Source organism: Leptosomus discolor, chromosome 16 (assembly GCF_034619465.1).
Source record: "Leptosomus discolor isolate bLepDis1 chromosome 16, bLepDis1.hap2, whole genome shotgun sequence".
Taxonomy (NCBI): domain Eukaryota; kingdom Metazoa; phylum Chordata; class Aves; order Leptosomiformes; family Leptosomidae; genus Leptosomus; species Leptosomus discolor.
The window spans coordinates 4,785,121-4,798,381 of NC_141406.1; the positions used below are offsets into that span (position 1 = coordinate 4,785,121).

At 49.6% G+C, this 13,261-nt stretch overlaps 1 protein-coding gene across 1 annotated transcript; it reads right to left on the minus strand.

The window, feature by feature from the left end:
- Positions 1-1,789: 1,789 nt before the first annotated feature.
- PIK3IP1 (phosphoinositide-3-kinase interacting protein 1) lies at positions 1,790-8,490 on the minus strand. The gene is made up of 6 exons (XM_086474212.1): positions 8,403-8,490; positions 8,117-8,233; positions 7,896-8,015; positions 5,694-5,879; positions 5,483-5,561; positions 1,790-3,403 (listed from the first exon to the last, which is right to left on the minus strand). Exons 1-6 carry the CDS (start codon positions 8,488-8,490, stop codon positions 3,196-3,198), a joined length of 798 nt encoding a protein of 265 aa, XP_086330338.1. The 3' UTR covers positions 1,790-3,195.
- Positions 8,491-13,261: the final 4,771 nt, after the last annotated feature.

Consider the following 13,261-nt stretch of genomic DNA (forward strand, 5'->3'; position numbering starts at 1 on the left):
AGCTGCTTGAGCTCTCAGCCTGCGGACGTGAGGTGACAGAAAGGGTGGCAGAAGGTGCTCTCCAGAGCCGAAGGTCTGAAGTGGCTCAGACTTTGTGCATGGACAAGGGGGACGTGCCCAAGGTTACTTAAAGGATGGACTTGTCATGAACAGAAAGTGCTGGAGAATGTCCTATCCTCCCAGGAGTGGCAGCTGGAGAACTAATAATTCAGTTGCCATTACCTCATCCTTTCCTGCAGGCTGTGCAAGCTGCTCCCTTTGAAGGTCCTTCTTGCAGCTGCTGCTGCAGCACCTGAGCTGATTCTCCAAGCAGAAACTTTCCTCAGGGTCATTCCCTGCTTTTGGGGAGAAAAAAGGGCTTGGAGTCATTGGGAGGTGGGTGGGGGGTGTATTTTTTTCCAGCACTTCTTCCTCCCTTGGTGGGAGAAGGAAGAAAGCTACTGCTGTAGTAGCTCATGCGGTCAGCAGAACTGAACAAAAAGCTGGCTCAAGTCCTGCTCTTAAGTTTCACAAACACGGTTTAACTGGATTTTTAGTGTGCTCCTTTCTCCACCCCTCCCTTCAGTATTGAATGGTGGGCAATGGGTGTTAGTCTTTGCTGTTACTTTGATTTCCTCCCCCTACCCATGAGTTTATAAAGTATTATGTAAAGTAACATGGGACCAGCCATCACCTGACAAAAGGTGTGCGTGGCTGGGGTGTGTGTGGGGGGGGCTGTTTTTAGTCTGTGTAGTGGTGTTTTGGAAACACTGGGGACTCCCTGTGCTGTGAGTCAGCAGAGGAGCCTCTCTAAACTGGGTCCAGTGGATTCCGGATTGTTAATAGGATTTGCCCTTTTCTTTCCCCCTCCCAGGCTGGTTTGTGAGGTGACCCCTGAAGGGGAGAGTCCTGGGTGACGTGTGGGTGGGGTTTATGAACTGTGATTTGCACAGCTCCATGTTCTAACTAAATTAAAAAGCAGTAAATGTATGCTATGAAAACAAGATTTTATCGTCTGTGTTACATAAAGCAGGAGGCTGTAACTTTCTTTGGTTTCTACTGTTGTCACAAAATGGCAACACCAAAACTGCCCAGATCAGGTATCATTTAGAATTCCCGTTCTTGAGCCAAAGGGCTGTGCCACATTTACAGAACTAGAGACGCAGTGCAAGTGCTCTATAGTACTATTTACCTGGAGTGATGGAAATAGAAGAAGTTGTCAAGTTGTGTTGGTGGTTGGGTTTTAAGGGTGGACTGGAGTCAGCAGAACATGGAGCCTCTCTGTTTCCCTTTTCTGATCCAGGGATAAACATACAGCCTGTTCTTGGAAACCTCTTACTCTGAAATACGTAGTTCAAGGGGCATTTGTTAAGGCAACAACTGAACAAAAATGCTACCTCTGTCAGTGCCTCCTGTCACCTGCTGTGCCCCGTCTCCACCATGAAAGCAAGGCCCCAAGGGATGGAGCCTCTGCTCAGCTGCACCAAAGCAGAACTGACCTGCGTCAGGGCAGGAAGGGGCTGTAACTGCAGGTGTCTTCCCAAGGGCCAGCCTGCTTAGCACTGCTCACACCCGCAGCTGCTTTTCAGGAACAGTGTCCCTGTCCAAGACTAGCTCCTGGCAGGAAGGAGACAAGCTCCACGCGCCTTGTCTGTGGTGGTGAGTGGAGGCACTGCTTGTAGGGATTTACCTTTGAGCCTGGCAAACTGAAGTGGCATCTTCCCTTCTCCTCAATTTGAAGTCTGCAACAAGCAAAAGGATGCTGCTCTGGCAGGAGGAATGTACAGATGAGCCACAGTCCACACAGGCCTACAGAGCATTTTTCTTTTAAGCTTTAATACAAGGTAGCACAATCTGCACCTTCTCATAATGAGGTATTTAAAACATCTTACAAAGAAATGGTATTCAAAGGCATTTAAAAATAAAACGTTTCCCTTTTCTGAATCAAACATTAACACTAAAACCCCTGCTGCCATGTGCTGCTCCCTGTTAGGCCCACAGCTATAAAGCGGATGGCTAGAAAACTTACTTGAATGGCTTGAATCCCCTGAGGCGGGGATGGATGTTTCCCTGAACTGGCCTTGCCTTGGTGCCGTTTGGGAGACACTGCAGCAACCATCCCTTTCCAACCCCCCTGAAATGCTAATACAAGTTGTTACAAAACCTTTCTAACAGGGCCAGGCTCTGTAAGCAAGTAGTCTTGCTGCACAAGCTGAGTGTGTGTGAAGGAGGCTGGGCCAGAAGCCATGCTGTAACTTCGGGATCTTGCAAGAGCAGCTGCCCTGTCCTGCCCTTAGAGCAAGAGCTGCTGCGTCGTGGTCAGGGTGACCTCCACAGCTGGCTTGGCCACTCTGTCCAGAGCTGGCTCTGTAGAAAGCCAAGGGAATTCAGAAGAGGATGTTATTTATCCTCAGTGCTCAACCTGCTGTAGATAACTGAAGGGCAGTTTGTTTTCTTCACCATTATCTACTGCTGGCCTTTGGTCTCCTGATCTGTGTAGGTGAGCAGGAGGCACAGACCACCTGGACACCTACAACTGTGACTGTGCATGTAGCACCACAGGGGCATGGAGCTGTGGCCTCAGCCCTGGAAGACCTGGATTTTTCAAGAGCCTTTTCCAAATTGACACTGGGGCTACACATACTGCTCCTGGCCAAAGTCATCCTCAAATAAACTCTTCCTTGGAAAAAAACCTGATCTAGTAGCAGGATTCTGGACAGTGTCTCCAGCTCTCAGCCACTAAAGCAAAAAGGCAGGAACTATAATCAGAGTGTAATTAGCTAGCTAAGTCTGACGTGAAGCTCCCCTCAGTCCCTGCAGTACTGCTTCCTCCTGGGGTTCCAGGCTGAAACTTAAGTAACAGTGCACACCGTTAAACAGGAAAGGAACAGAAGAAAGAGGAAACCAAGACCACGCTCCAGGCTATGGGATCTGTGGCCAGTTGTGAGCCCGGCCCATCATCCCGCCCAGCTCCTTGGCATGCCATGGAGATAGGTGGGAGGAAGCTGCAGGGTCCACCGCACCAGTCCCCAGCTGGTCATGCACTGAATGGTGCCCCTCAAACAGATCGTGATGAATAGCCCATTGTTCTGTCCCTCTGCATCACCTCCATCTGGCTTTCATCAAAAAGAAAACAAAACAGAAATGAACACACGCAACCCCCGCACTCGCCGTGCCGGAGGCTTTGCTCAGCCCGCGTCCCTCTGCCTGAGCTGCTCAGGCACCAGGAGTACCCGCCTGCCCCATGAGCGGGCCACTACCATCGTGCGTGTCCTCCACAGGCGTCTGGTTGGTGTGCACCACGATTGTGTTCTCATCTACAAGCTCGCAGGCAGGATTGGTGAACGCTGAGAGTGGCAGCGTGATGCGCTGCATTTCACGCTCGTAGACTTTCTGTTCATGCTTTTCCTTCAGATCTTTCCCCCTAGATTTAAAAAAAACCACAAGACACATTGTGGATGGGGAGAGTGCCACTGCTTGGTGGCAGAATCTCAGTAAAGGCAATACAGTAGAAAAGAAGGGACTCTGCTCTTTTAAGAAACAGTTGTTTCAGCCAGAAACAAAAGGGACAGAAACATTCCCTGCTGTAAGCAGAGGACCCCATCCGAGCATCTTTAAAAGGAAGCAGCCAAGTGAAGTCTATCCCTCCCTCATAAACTGCCTTATTCACCGACATTGCCACTGCTCAATGATGACTGTAAAGCCAAGCTTCTCCTTCAAACTGTGGAGCTGACAAGCGTTTCCTTTACCTCATCACAGTCCCACCGCACTGCCTGGTGCAGGCCCAGGGGGGCAGTGAGATAGTGCAGAGCCCACTGCGGTGGAAAAGAGCTTCCATAACCTGCTTCAGCTCATACAAACAAATACCAGAGGTGGTGACAAATTCTGCCTTTTGTTGCAGCAAACCAACCCGTGTAGCAAATTAAGCTATTCCTGTAAGTATTAAAAGCTTACTTCAGAGCTGGCCCTGCCTTCTGCTGCTGCAGCTAACAGCTTAAAACCACAACCAGCTCCTCGAACCTACCTCAGTCTTCAGCCTGTTGCTAAGGGAGGTGACACCTCTGTGATTTGTACTGAGGAAGAACTGCCTTGCTTTAAAAATGGATGGCATTAATAGCATGTTGTCTTCAGAAAAGCTATGTATACCAAAAGCTACTAAACCCATTAAAGGTTTCTCACCACACCTACCCAAACCTGCCAGCTTGCAGGCAGGGGTTTTTTCATAGTTTTGAGAGCAAGGCAAGAGAGAGAGAGAGACAGTAAAGCTGTACTGCAGCCCTGCTGGGAGCTCTCGGGGATTGAAGAAGCTGCATTTGGGCAAAGCTCCACATTGGTCTATTGCTTCTTCCCGACGACAACAGGAGTGAGGTGGGACAGGCATCACTCACTCCTCCTGGGGCTCGTGGTCCCAATCAGGCAGAGCTGCTGGGGTTTCCTGTCAGCACATAAGCATTTTGGCTGCTTTTCAAAGCTGCCTACAAGCGTGCAGCAGTAGCTGCCATTCCTGCCAGCACACGAGACAGCATTCTCTGAAGTGACACCTCAAATCAGATTCCTCGACAAGCAGCGCTCTGTGTTTTGCCCCTTATGTAACACTCCTCCCTCTGTTTTTTTCTGTCGGCGTTTATTATAAACACTTACATAAGGACGTGTCCCAGCTTGGGAAAGGGCTCCTTCTGCCTGGTTGTGTCAGACTGCTGTCAAACAGCCAAAATACAGAACAAACCCTCCCAGAGGGGGGAGCCTGGGCCTTCACTTGCTGCAGCGACATTCACTGCTATTTGTTAATCCTGCCCTCTTACAACTAAGCTGCTTGCTATTACCACTAACCTCTAACACTGCTGAGCCACAGGCACGTTTCTGTCCAACATAGTCAAGTGGCTGAACAAATAGTAACTACGCATCAATCAAAACTGACCTTAAAGTATACAGGAGCTTTGGTAAAATAAACTTTGTTTGACAAAAAAAGGTGCTACTACTTGATATTCACCTTCATAGGATACAATGCACAAGTGTGGCAAAGAATTTGCCAATTGTTTTTCTTCTAAAGCTAGCTAGGCTTGAGAAACCAGGGGAACAGGTGGCCTGCTAGGATTGTTCTTTTTCTGACCACAAAATAAACTTCCTATGAGGGCACCTGGGATCTGCTCTCTCTAGCTCTTCCATAAAATTCATCTCCCTTAGATGAATCTGAGAAAGCCACATCAAGGCACACGTGCACACACACACACAAAACCAAAAAATAAAGAGGTCAGTTTGAAACTTTAAATGGGACAGAATACCACATTGATGGGTGAAATGGAGAAGAATAGGATTAACTCTTAAATAGTTGTTTCCCCAGTGCAACAAACAAAACTCTTGCACAATGTGCCATATCAAAACATGCTGCTATCTGCCTTTTCACTGGGATCTGCTTGGGTCTGCAGGTGCTCAGACATTCCTGCTCTATATATGTTGCTTCATGCCTACACCAGCTTTTGGACAAAGGAGAATAGCCACTGACCTCTTATAGATGTAACCCAGGACAATGCCAGCTCCGATAGCAATGATTATCACGATCATGATCAGCCCCAGCACATACCCTGTAGACAGAAAGGAAAGAGGCAAAATTAAAGGCAGTAGATCCAGCTATAGCATTGCTTTCAGAGCCTCAGAACAAATCCATCCTGCCAGAATTACAGGAAAGGACCCATCACATGATCCTGGGTTTGTACCTAGTGTCCCCAAGTCCTTCTTTTCTTTGGAGTTCATCTGCACTCTCTGACTGATACCAATGACGGGCTGCACAGCGGCTGCCTCGCTCCGGGAGGGCAAGGTATCAGCCGGTTCGAACACCTGGTCGACCTCCTGAGAAGTACCGACTTCTGCTGTAGGGACCGGGGCTGTGGCAGCTGTAGCATCTGTTGAGAGGAAGACACACACAAAATACCAAGAATTGACGAGTACTTCAAAACAACACGTGCCTTGTGAGTGGGACAGATCTAGACTGGTATCACTGAACCGCCTTCAAACTACACTGACAAACACTTTTCTCTTTTAAATTGTTGCCAGAAATCCTACCAAGGCAGACAAGAAAGGTACTCCTCCTGCCCCCACCTTCCTTTGACATGAAGCTATTTAACTAGGAGTGCAAGGCACCACCACAGATGAGACAGAAGTCAGACAGCAGAAGGAAACCCAAGTTCAGGGCAGGAGTCCAGGGGACGCACAATGACTTCATTTAGCATAGAGATCGATATACAGGCTGCGTCTTCAATCATGCTGAACAGACATGAACAAAATTATGAGAATCTCCATCCCAAATCTCCCAGGAGCCTCTCTCTCTCTCTTCTGCCTCAATCTTGCTGACACAGGAAAGTTTGACGGAAGGAGACTCCAGCTGGTGTGAAAACAACCTGGGGACATTCTTACATTCACCTCTCTGCTGCTGTGTAGCAAACTCCTTTAGCACGAGGAACAGGCTATGTCAGAGCAACACCGCAGGCAGCACAGCCACTGACTAGAGCAAGTACAGCAAGTTCCTCAGCCAGAGCCCAAACAAAGGTGCAGAAGGATGGATGCTTATAGCATAGACTCCCTCCCAGCCCTGTGGATTTTTTATCAACAACACCGAAAGATTTTCAAGGTAGCTCCTTCTTTCATGGCACAGTTAAAATGGAAGCTGTAATCCAGTAAAAACTATGACAGGTATCTATTACCTGTCCTGAACAAAACCCCCTATTTCTTGGAAATGCTATGCGCAGTATGCATCCACACCTGAGAACTCGCCACCTGGATCTCACCCCACAGCTGGCAATAACTCCGTGTGTTTTCTCTGTCTGCAGCCATTTTGAGTCATCAGTGGAATGTGAAATGGAAGCACAGAAGGGGAGTTAGAGACAGGAAATCAGGGTCTCCTGCACTGCGTAGTGACTTCACGTAGGGTCAGCCAGAGCAGCTGAACTAAGGGGAGCTGCGGGACACGACTACAATAAAAAAGGCACCCACTCTGAGGCACAAAAATAGCCAAACCCTTAAACATGCAAATGGTGTGTTAGCTGAAAGGTCAGGTAACTCTCCTGACCCTAAAGCTGCAGTTTGTTTTGAGTAAGGGTCTTAGCAGCAGAACGTTCTGCTTCATCTTTAGAAAAGAGCAAGCAAAAAAACGAGCAAAGTGAAAAAAAGCAGCGAGTGTATGCGTGGGGGAAAGTGTTTACATGCAAGGATAGCAATCCTGAGGGACAGTAAATCTTCAGGGGTTCAGAAATAAGTAAACAGTTCAAAAAAACCAAGTGGTTACTTTGGCCTCTGTCACTACTGACATCTCCTCTCCCCGAAACAGACTCCAGCTACAGTTCTTCTCTTGGCAAACTGGCTATCCAGGACGAATCCAGTGTTTGGGGCTTTCTGTTTCTTACTGTCTTCCCTTCAATTCTCATTTTCTCCAAGTTCTTTGCCCCCACCTGTACCCAAATTCACCTGGCACTCGTTTAGCAGCAGGACACTTGTTTAGACAGTGTTAACATGACCCATAGTAATGGTTTACCAACATCTCTGTAGTTCTTACATGCCCAGACCTCAGCCTGCTGCAACACAGCTAAAGAGCCCCTATAGTGTCTAATGAAATGGGGGGGGGGGGGGGGGGCGGGGGGGCGGCAAGTCTTTACACAGGCCTTTTCTGACACTAATGGAAAAGCTCCAGGGGTGGAGCAAGGCACAGCTGGGAGGCAGATGTGCACACACAGGAGAGGGCCGGAGGGCAGCCCCGGGCACGCTCCGTTCCTGGGGGAGGGCAGCGGGTGCTGCCACAGCCCGGGGTTGTTTGTGCGCGGGGGGGGGGGGGGGGCACCCTGGTGACAAACGCGGCCGCCAGCGGCAGCGGGCAATGCCCGGGGGAGGGCAGGAGGAGAAGGGGGGCCGGCAGGGGCCGCTCCTACCTGAGCACCGGGCGATGTCGCAGGGTCTTCGCTCGGGGACCCCGGCAGCGCCTCGGATGTAACACCAGGGCGCGGCGTCGCCGTCCGGGTTTCTGCAGCTGTTGTGGTCCTCGGCGACTGCTGGAGGGCAGCGGGCCGTCAGCGCGGGGACCGCCGCGGCCCCGGCGCCCCCAGCACCCCGCTCTCCCGAGATCCCCCACCGCCGGCTCCCCCGGACCCACCTGCCGGGAGCGCGGCGCCGGGGCCGCTCCGCACCGCCAGCCAGTTGAGGCACGGGGCGCCGCCGAGGGCCACTCGCCGGCTGCCGCGGTAGGACGCGCCGTTGCCGCGGAGGCACTCTGCGGAGAGACGAGGCCGGGCCATGCGGGCGGGCCGGGCAGCCCCCGCCGCCCCGGGCCGCTCCCCAGCACGCCCCCCGCCCTCCCCAGGGGTTCTACCCCCCCCCCCCCCCCCCCCACCTCCGAGAGCGGCCTTTGTCCCCCGCCACAAAGCCGGGCCGGCACTCACCCTCGGCGCCGCGGGCGGCCGCCAGCAGCAGCGAGCCCAGCAGCACGGCGCCCAGCGCCGCCGCCCGCCGCGGCCCCCCGCGCAGCATCCTCGGCGCGGAAGGCGAGGAGCCGCCGCCAGCCCGGCCGCGCAGCTCCGCTCGGCGCCGCGGCGACACCAGCCCCGGCTCTCCCCTCCCCGGTAAACAACCGCCGGGCTGCGCTTCTCCCCCCCACACACACACCCCCGCCCGCCCCGCAGCCGCCGCCGGGTCCTAACGCTGCTGCCGCCCGCCCGCCCCCGGGCGGCTGCCGGCCGCGTCGGGGAGCCCCGGGAGGGGAAGGGGCGGCCGCCGCGGGGCAGCCGGGAACCTGTGGCTGCTCTCCCGCGGCCGCAGCGGGTCTCCCGCCACGGAGCCCCGGGACCGGGCGCAACGATGGGTGCTCGGTACCGCGGGGGCTGTTTGGCTCGGGAGGAACACCGAGAAGCGGTGCCGGAGCGCAGCTCCTCGTCCGCGGGCCTGTCCCCTACAGCCGGAGGAAATTCTTGGGCCAGAAGACGAGACTCCCGACACGGAACCACGCTTGAACCGCTGACTGTGGCAGGGAAAGTGTTTGTCTTCAGGGAGCTAAAACTGCTGTCTCCCCTCGAGAACTACCAGGAAGGACTAAATTCTCCTGCCCGACTCCCTTTGGGTTCCCTTGGCTCTACAGAGAGACCTTGGTGGGGGGAAGCCGTGCACCTCCACATTAAAGGTTTACATTCTCACCTCTGCTAATTGATTGCTTTCCTTTGACTCCACGTACTCTTTAAGAGCTGTGTCAGCTTCTAGAAAAACAAAGTAAACAGCCCAAAAAATGCTTTAGAGTAATTCTATTGCAGGCATCCAGCTGCCGTGATAAAGCCTCTCTGCAGACATTTCAGATGGGTTACAATAGGTACTTCTGTTTCCAGACAGGCAGATTCTGCAGTGCCAGTGACTGTACACAAGCATCTGGAGCCATGAGCAATGTTTCTGTTTTACACCAGTGAAAAACAAGCAGCTGAACACTTGGTCCTGTTCGACAATGAGCTCTCAAAGGTGGCCTGGGCCAACAGATGGGTTTGTAGCCAAGGCCCAGGCCTGCAGCACAAGGTGCTATTTCTGGCTTTCCCACAGAGTTCCTCCTGACCTTGGCCAATCTGCCTGCTTCATTCACTTCTTTGCGCTTTCCCTTCCTTTCTGTTACATGAGGTACAATCAAACCTTCCTTCTCAGAAGAAGCCAGGGAAGTTCTCTTCTTTTAAAGTGCTTTGAAATCACATGGAAACCATTGAACACATAAAAAGTATTTCTATGCCAGGAAGCTGCACGTTGTATTCAGTGTTTGATGAATCACTTTTTGGGGCAGTGCTAGCTGGAGCAGCAGTCCTTCCCTTCCACTCCCAGATGTTTCCATCCTGGCAGTGCGCTCTGTCAGGCTGTTACAGGTATTTGTGTGACAAGCAGGCTCAAGGTGCTGATCTAACCCAACTTCTGCCCTTTTCTTACCAGGTCATGCACACTTTAACCCTTTACAGCCAGGTTGCCTGCTGCATCCAGTCCACAGCGGAGCCACAAAAAACCAGATGTACCAGCATGACAGAGGGGTAATGAGGAAACAGGTCAATTATGCAGCACTTCCACTAAACATGAAACCATAAGCCTTAGCACTTGTGTGTGATTCACACTTTAACAATATGATTTACCACTACAGTAAATTTGGTTAATGTCAGATTAAAAACCCTGCAGCCAGGTTGTAAAAAAAAAGAAAAAAAACCCAAAAAACAAAGAAAGAACTGTGTGTGTGTGTGTGTGTCCTGATCGACATCACCACCTAAGATGTCTGCTTTATGGCGTTATGCTCATAGTCTGCACAGGCACTCAGTTACTACATTCCTTACGCTCTCCAATTACTCTCTGTGAAGGCAAGGCTAACAGGAGTAAGCAACATTTTTTACTAAGGGCTATTGAATCAGGCCTTCTGTTTGTAATAGCTCTTCATAAGAGATTTTATGGGACAAATTCCATTCAGTCAGAATCTGCAGGGCCACACAAGCATGCAGAGGCACAGTCTGTCCAAAACAGTTTGCAGAGGGCTGCCAACCTGTACAATTAATTTCCTTTAGCTCATTTCATGAGACTAATGCACACTTCCAAGCCATCTTGCACCGAAAGCACCTCCTCCTGTACACACTGATCCAAGAACTGCAGGCTGGGCCGTGATCTCTGTAGAAACAAATCTCAGACCTTCCCAGTGCTTGCTCTCTCCTGTTATGCAACAAGATAAATTTGCACTTCTCATTACACTCAGCCAAGTTCCAGCAAACAATTTGAGTTTCTAGTCCACAGAAGGACAATGGGGAATCTGGGAGAAATGCAAAAACTTTCATATTAATAGTAAAGATCAAAGTCTTTTCCACGACTGACTTCTAAGCATATTTTTTTCTCTTTCATCTCTAGCTTTCTCCAGGATGAGGAAGATTTATGCCTGGCTGTTTCACAGAGTTAAGTTTAATAGGATGCCAGGTAGCAGCTGTTAAATGCTGCTCTTTCTGCTCTTTGGGAATGGGTTTGCTCTTCTCGCTACATTTTTAGAAATTAAATCTGATATTACTTCCTAAGCAAGCTAATACTCTGCAACTACATCCTCACACAGTTCACGTGTAAAAGCCTGTAGGTATATACAAATACATGTACCACAGCACATCCACACATCCACAACCACTTCACAGGAGAACATATACGTTATTTTTAGAAACGAGGGACATTAAGCATCCTCCCTAAACTCAGTGTGAACCAGTTTCAGCTGTAAGCTGGTACCTTTCCGCTGTTTACTTTATACAGGTTCCAGAATGAACAATGTCTGCTTTTTCTCTCTCCTGTCTGTCAACTGCTCTTTCTTGTTTGTTTGTTCTACTTTTTCACCTGTGGAAAAATTCAAAATGTACAGAGAGTTTTCATAAAGCAGAAGAATAAAAGGAAGCTAACACATAGCCCAGCATGCTGTGCAAAGGGAAGCAAGCGCAGATGTGCAGCTGTGGAAGGGCTCCTCAAGAAGCCATCAAACCCACTCTCCTTCTCTGGCCACAGCCAAGTATGTTCAGATCTTCCTGGGCAAAAGTTCATCTAACCTCCTATGAAAGAACTAACATGCTTTATTACTTAATCTTCCTAAATGAGATACTGAGGGGAGTAAGCAAAATCAGTTGTCCAATCTAAGTATTCTTTCCTAGCCAAATTAACATGCTTAAAATGGAAAAAGTTGACCATTGCCCTCCTTGTAACAGGGCATATGTCATGTTCCTGTAACTTCCCCCTTCTTCTTCCTAGGCAAGCCAAAATAATTCTACCCATTTTTCCTCAAAACAAGTTTTTCTAAACCATTGTCTGCTTCCTTCATAAATCGTGATGCCTAAGAACGAAGATAGTATATTCTGAGGCCCCATCCACAATGAACTGAATATTAGAGCAACTTGTGCTTAAAGCTTAGAAAACTGTAAGCATCAAATGTTACTGAACACTATTAAGTACTTGCAACTCCAACAAAAGCAGGGTTTTTTTACTCCTTTGTTGCCTCTGTCTGGATCATTAAAATAACTGTGGGTCTCACCTGTAAAAAGCCTTCTTTAAGCAATGATGTAGGAATGAGAAACAAACATATTTTACTCCTAACCTAGAAACAATCTGAATAGAAGAAAAAAACATCAGGGCGGCAACAAAAGGATCTGATGTCGAGTTTATGAAACTGAGCCAAATATAACCAAAAATCAAGACAGAGACAGTCACTACAAAGGAGTCGGTGTGGAGCGACAGAGAGGAATATCTGATTGCACTGTTGCATCCCCCTGCTGACATGTTCAAGGAGAGGCTTCCCCTCCCCCTTCAATCTGACAGCATGAGCTATTGCTAAGTAAATGCCAGCCACAGCCTCTAAGGACTAACAAGGAAGTCTGCAGAAGCAAAACAACCATATGCGATATTTGAACTGGTTCAGACTGGTTCAGAGAGTTTGCTCGACCAACTCAAAGTGCCTTCTCAGATGAGCTTTCTGTGTGGGCTGTAATAAAAGGATAGAGGCCTCAGGAGGGCAATCTGGGTCCTATTGTTTACTGGGGGAGAAGCACTGCAGCTACACTTTTCCAGCATTAAGAGATTAGCACTAAGTACTCTCAGCAATCACTGACTTAAGAAATTTCACACACTAAGTCCACTCTAACAGCGGCACTTCTTTGTCCTTTTTGTCGCAAACTGCCCAGTGCCTCGCCACAATTCCTTCAGCAGTTTCGATGGGCCCAACTGCCCATAGCCGTTTGTGTTCAGACTGGCCCATTGTGGCTGTGTGAAGGACTCGGCTCGGATCATGGCCCTTCTCTTTCCCCTGCTGGAGCGCTCGAAATCGGTCTCTGGATCACAGACACTGCTCCTACCTGCTATCCAATGGGTGTGTCTCCCAGCAAGATACCATAAAACTGTAGCAATATTGTTAGGAATAACATACAGCTGTCTGAAGATCTTTCAGTCCCCAGTTGCATTGTTTTGGTTTTGTTTTTTTTTTTTTTTTTTGCTACTGACACAGGCTGCTATTGACAAAAAACAGAGCATGCATTTTTAAGGGTGGAGGAAGGGAAGTTATTTTGAAAGAGACTGTGATCTACCCAGAGAACACAGGTCTTTGAGTCAAGAACAGGATCCTTACTGGAAGTTCTTTTACTGATTTGTTGTTTGACCTTAGGCAAGCTTCTGCCTCAGTTTCCCATGTTAATACTACTTAAGTCACAGAGGCAGAAAGGATAAAATGTCTGCAAAGTGCTTTGAAAGCTTCAGACACACAATACATACCTTATGAAATGGAATTCAA

Coding starts and splice junctions, on each gene's coding strand:
- PIK3IP1 (XM_086474212.1), bottom strand. CDS start 8,490: ATGCTGCGCGGGGGGCCGCGGCGGGCGGCGGCGCTGGGCGCCGTGCTG. Junction 8,234..8,402: donor GGCCGCCCGCGGCGCCGAGG/GTGAGTGCCGGC, acceptor GTCTCTCCGCAG/AGTGCCTCCGCGGCAACGGC. Junction 8,016..8,116: donor CGGCGCCGCGCTCCCGGCAG/GTGGGTCCGGGG, acceptor GCTGCCCTCCAG/CAGTCGCCGAGGACCACAAC.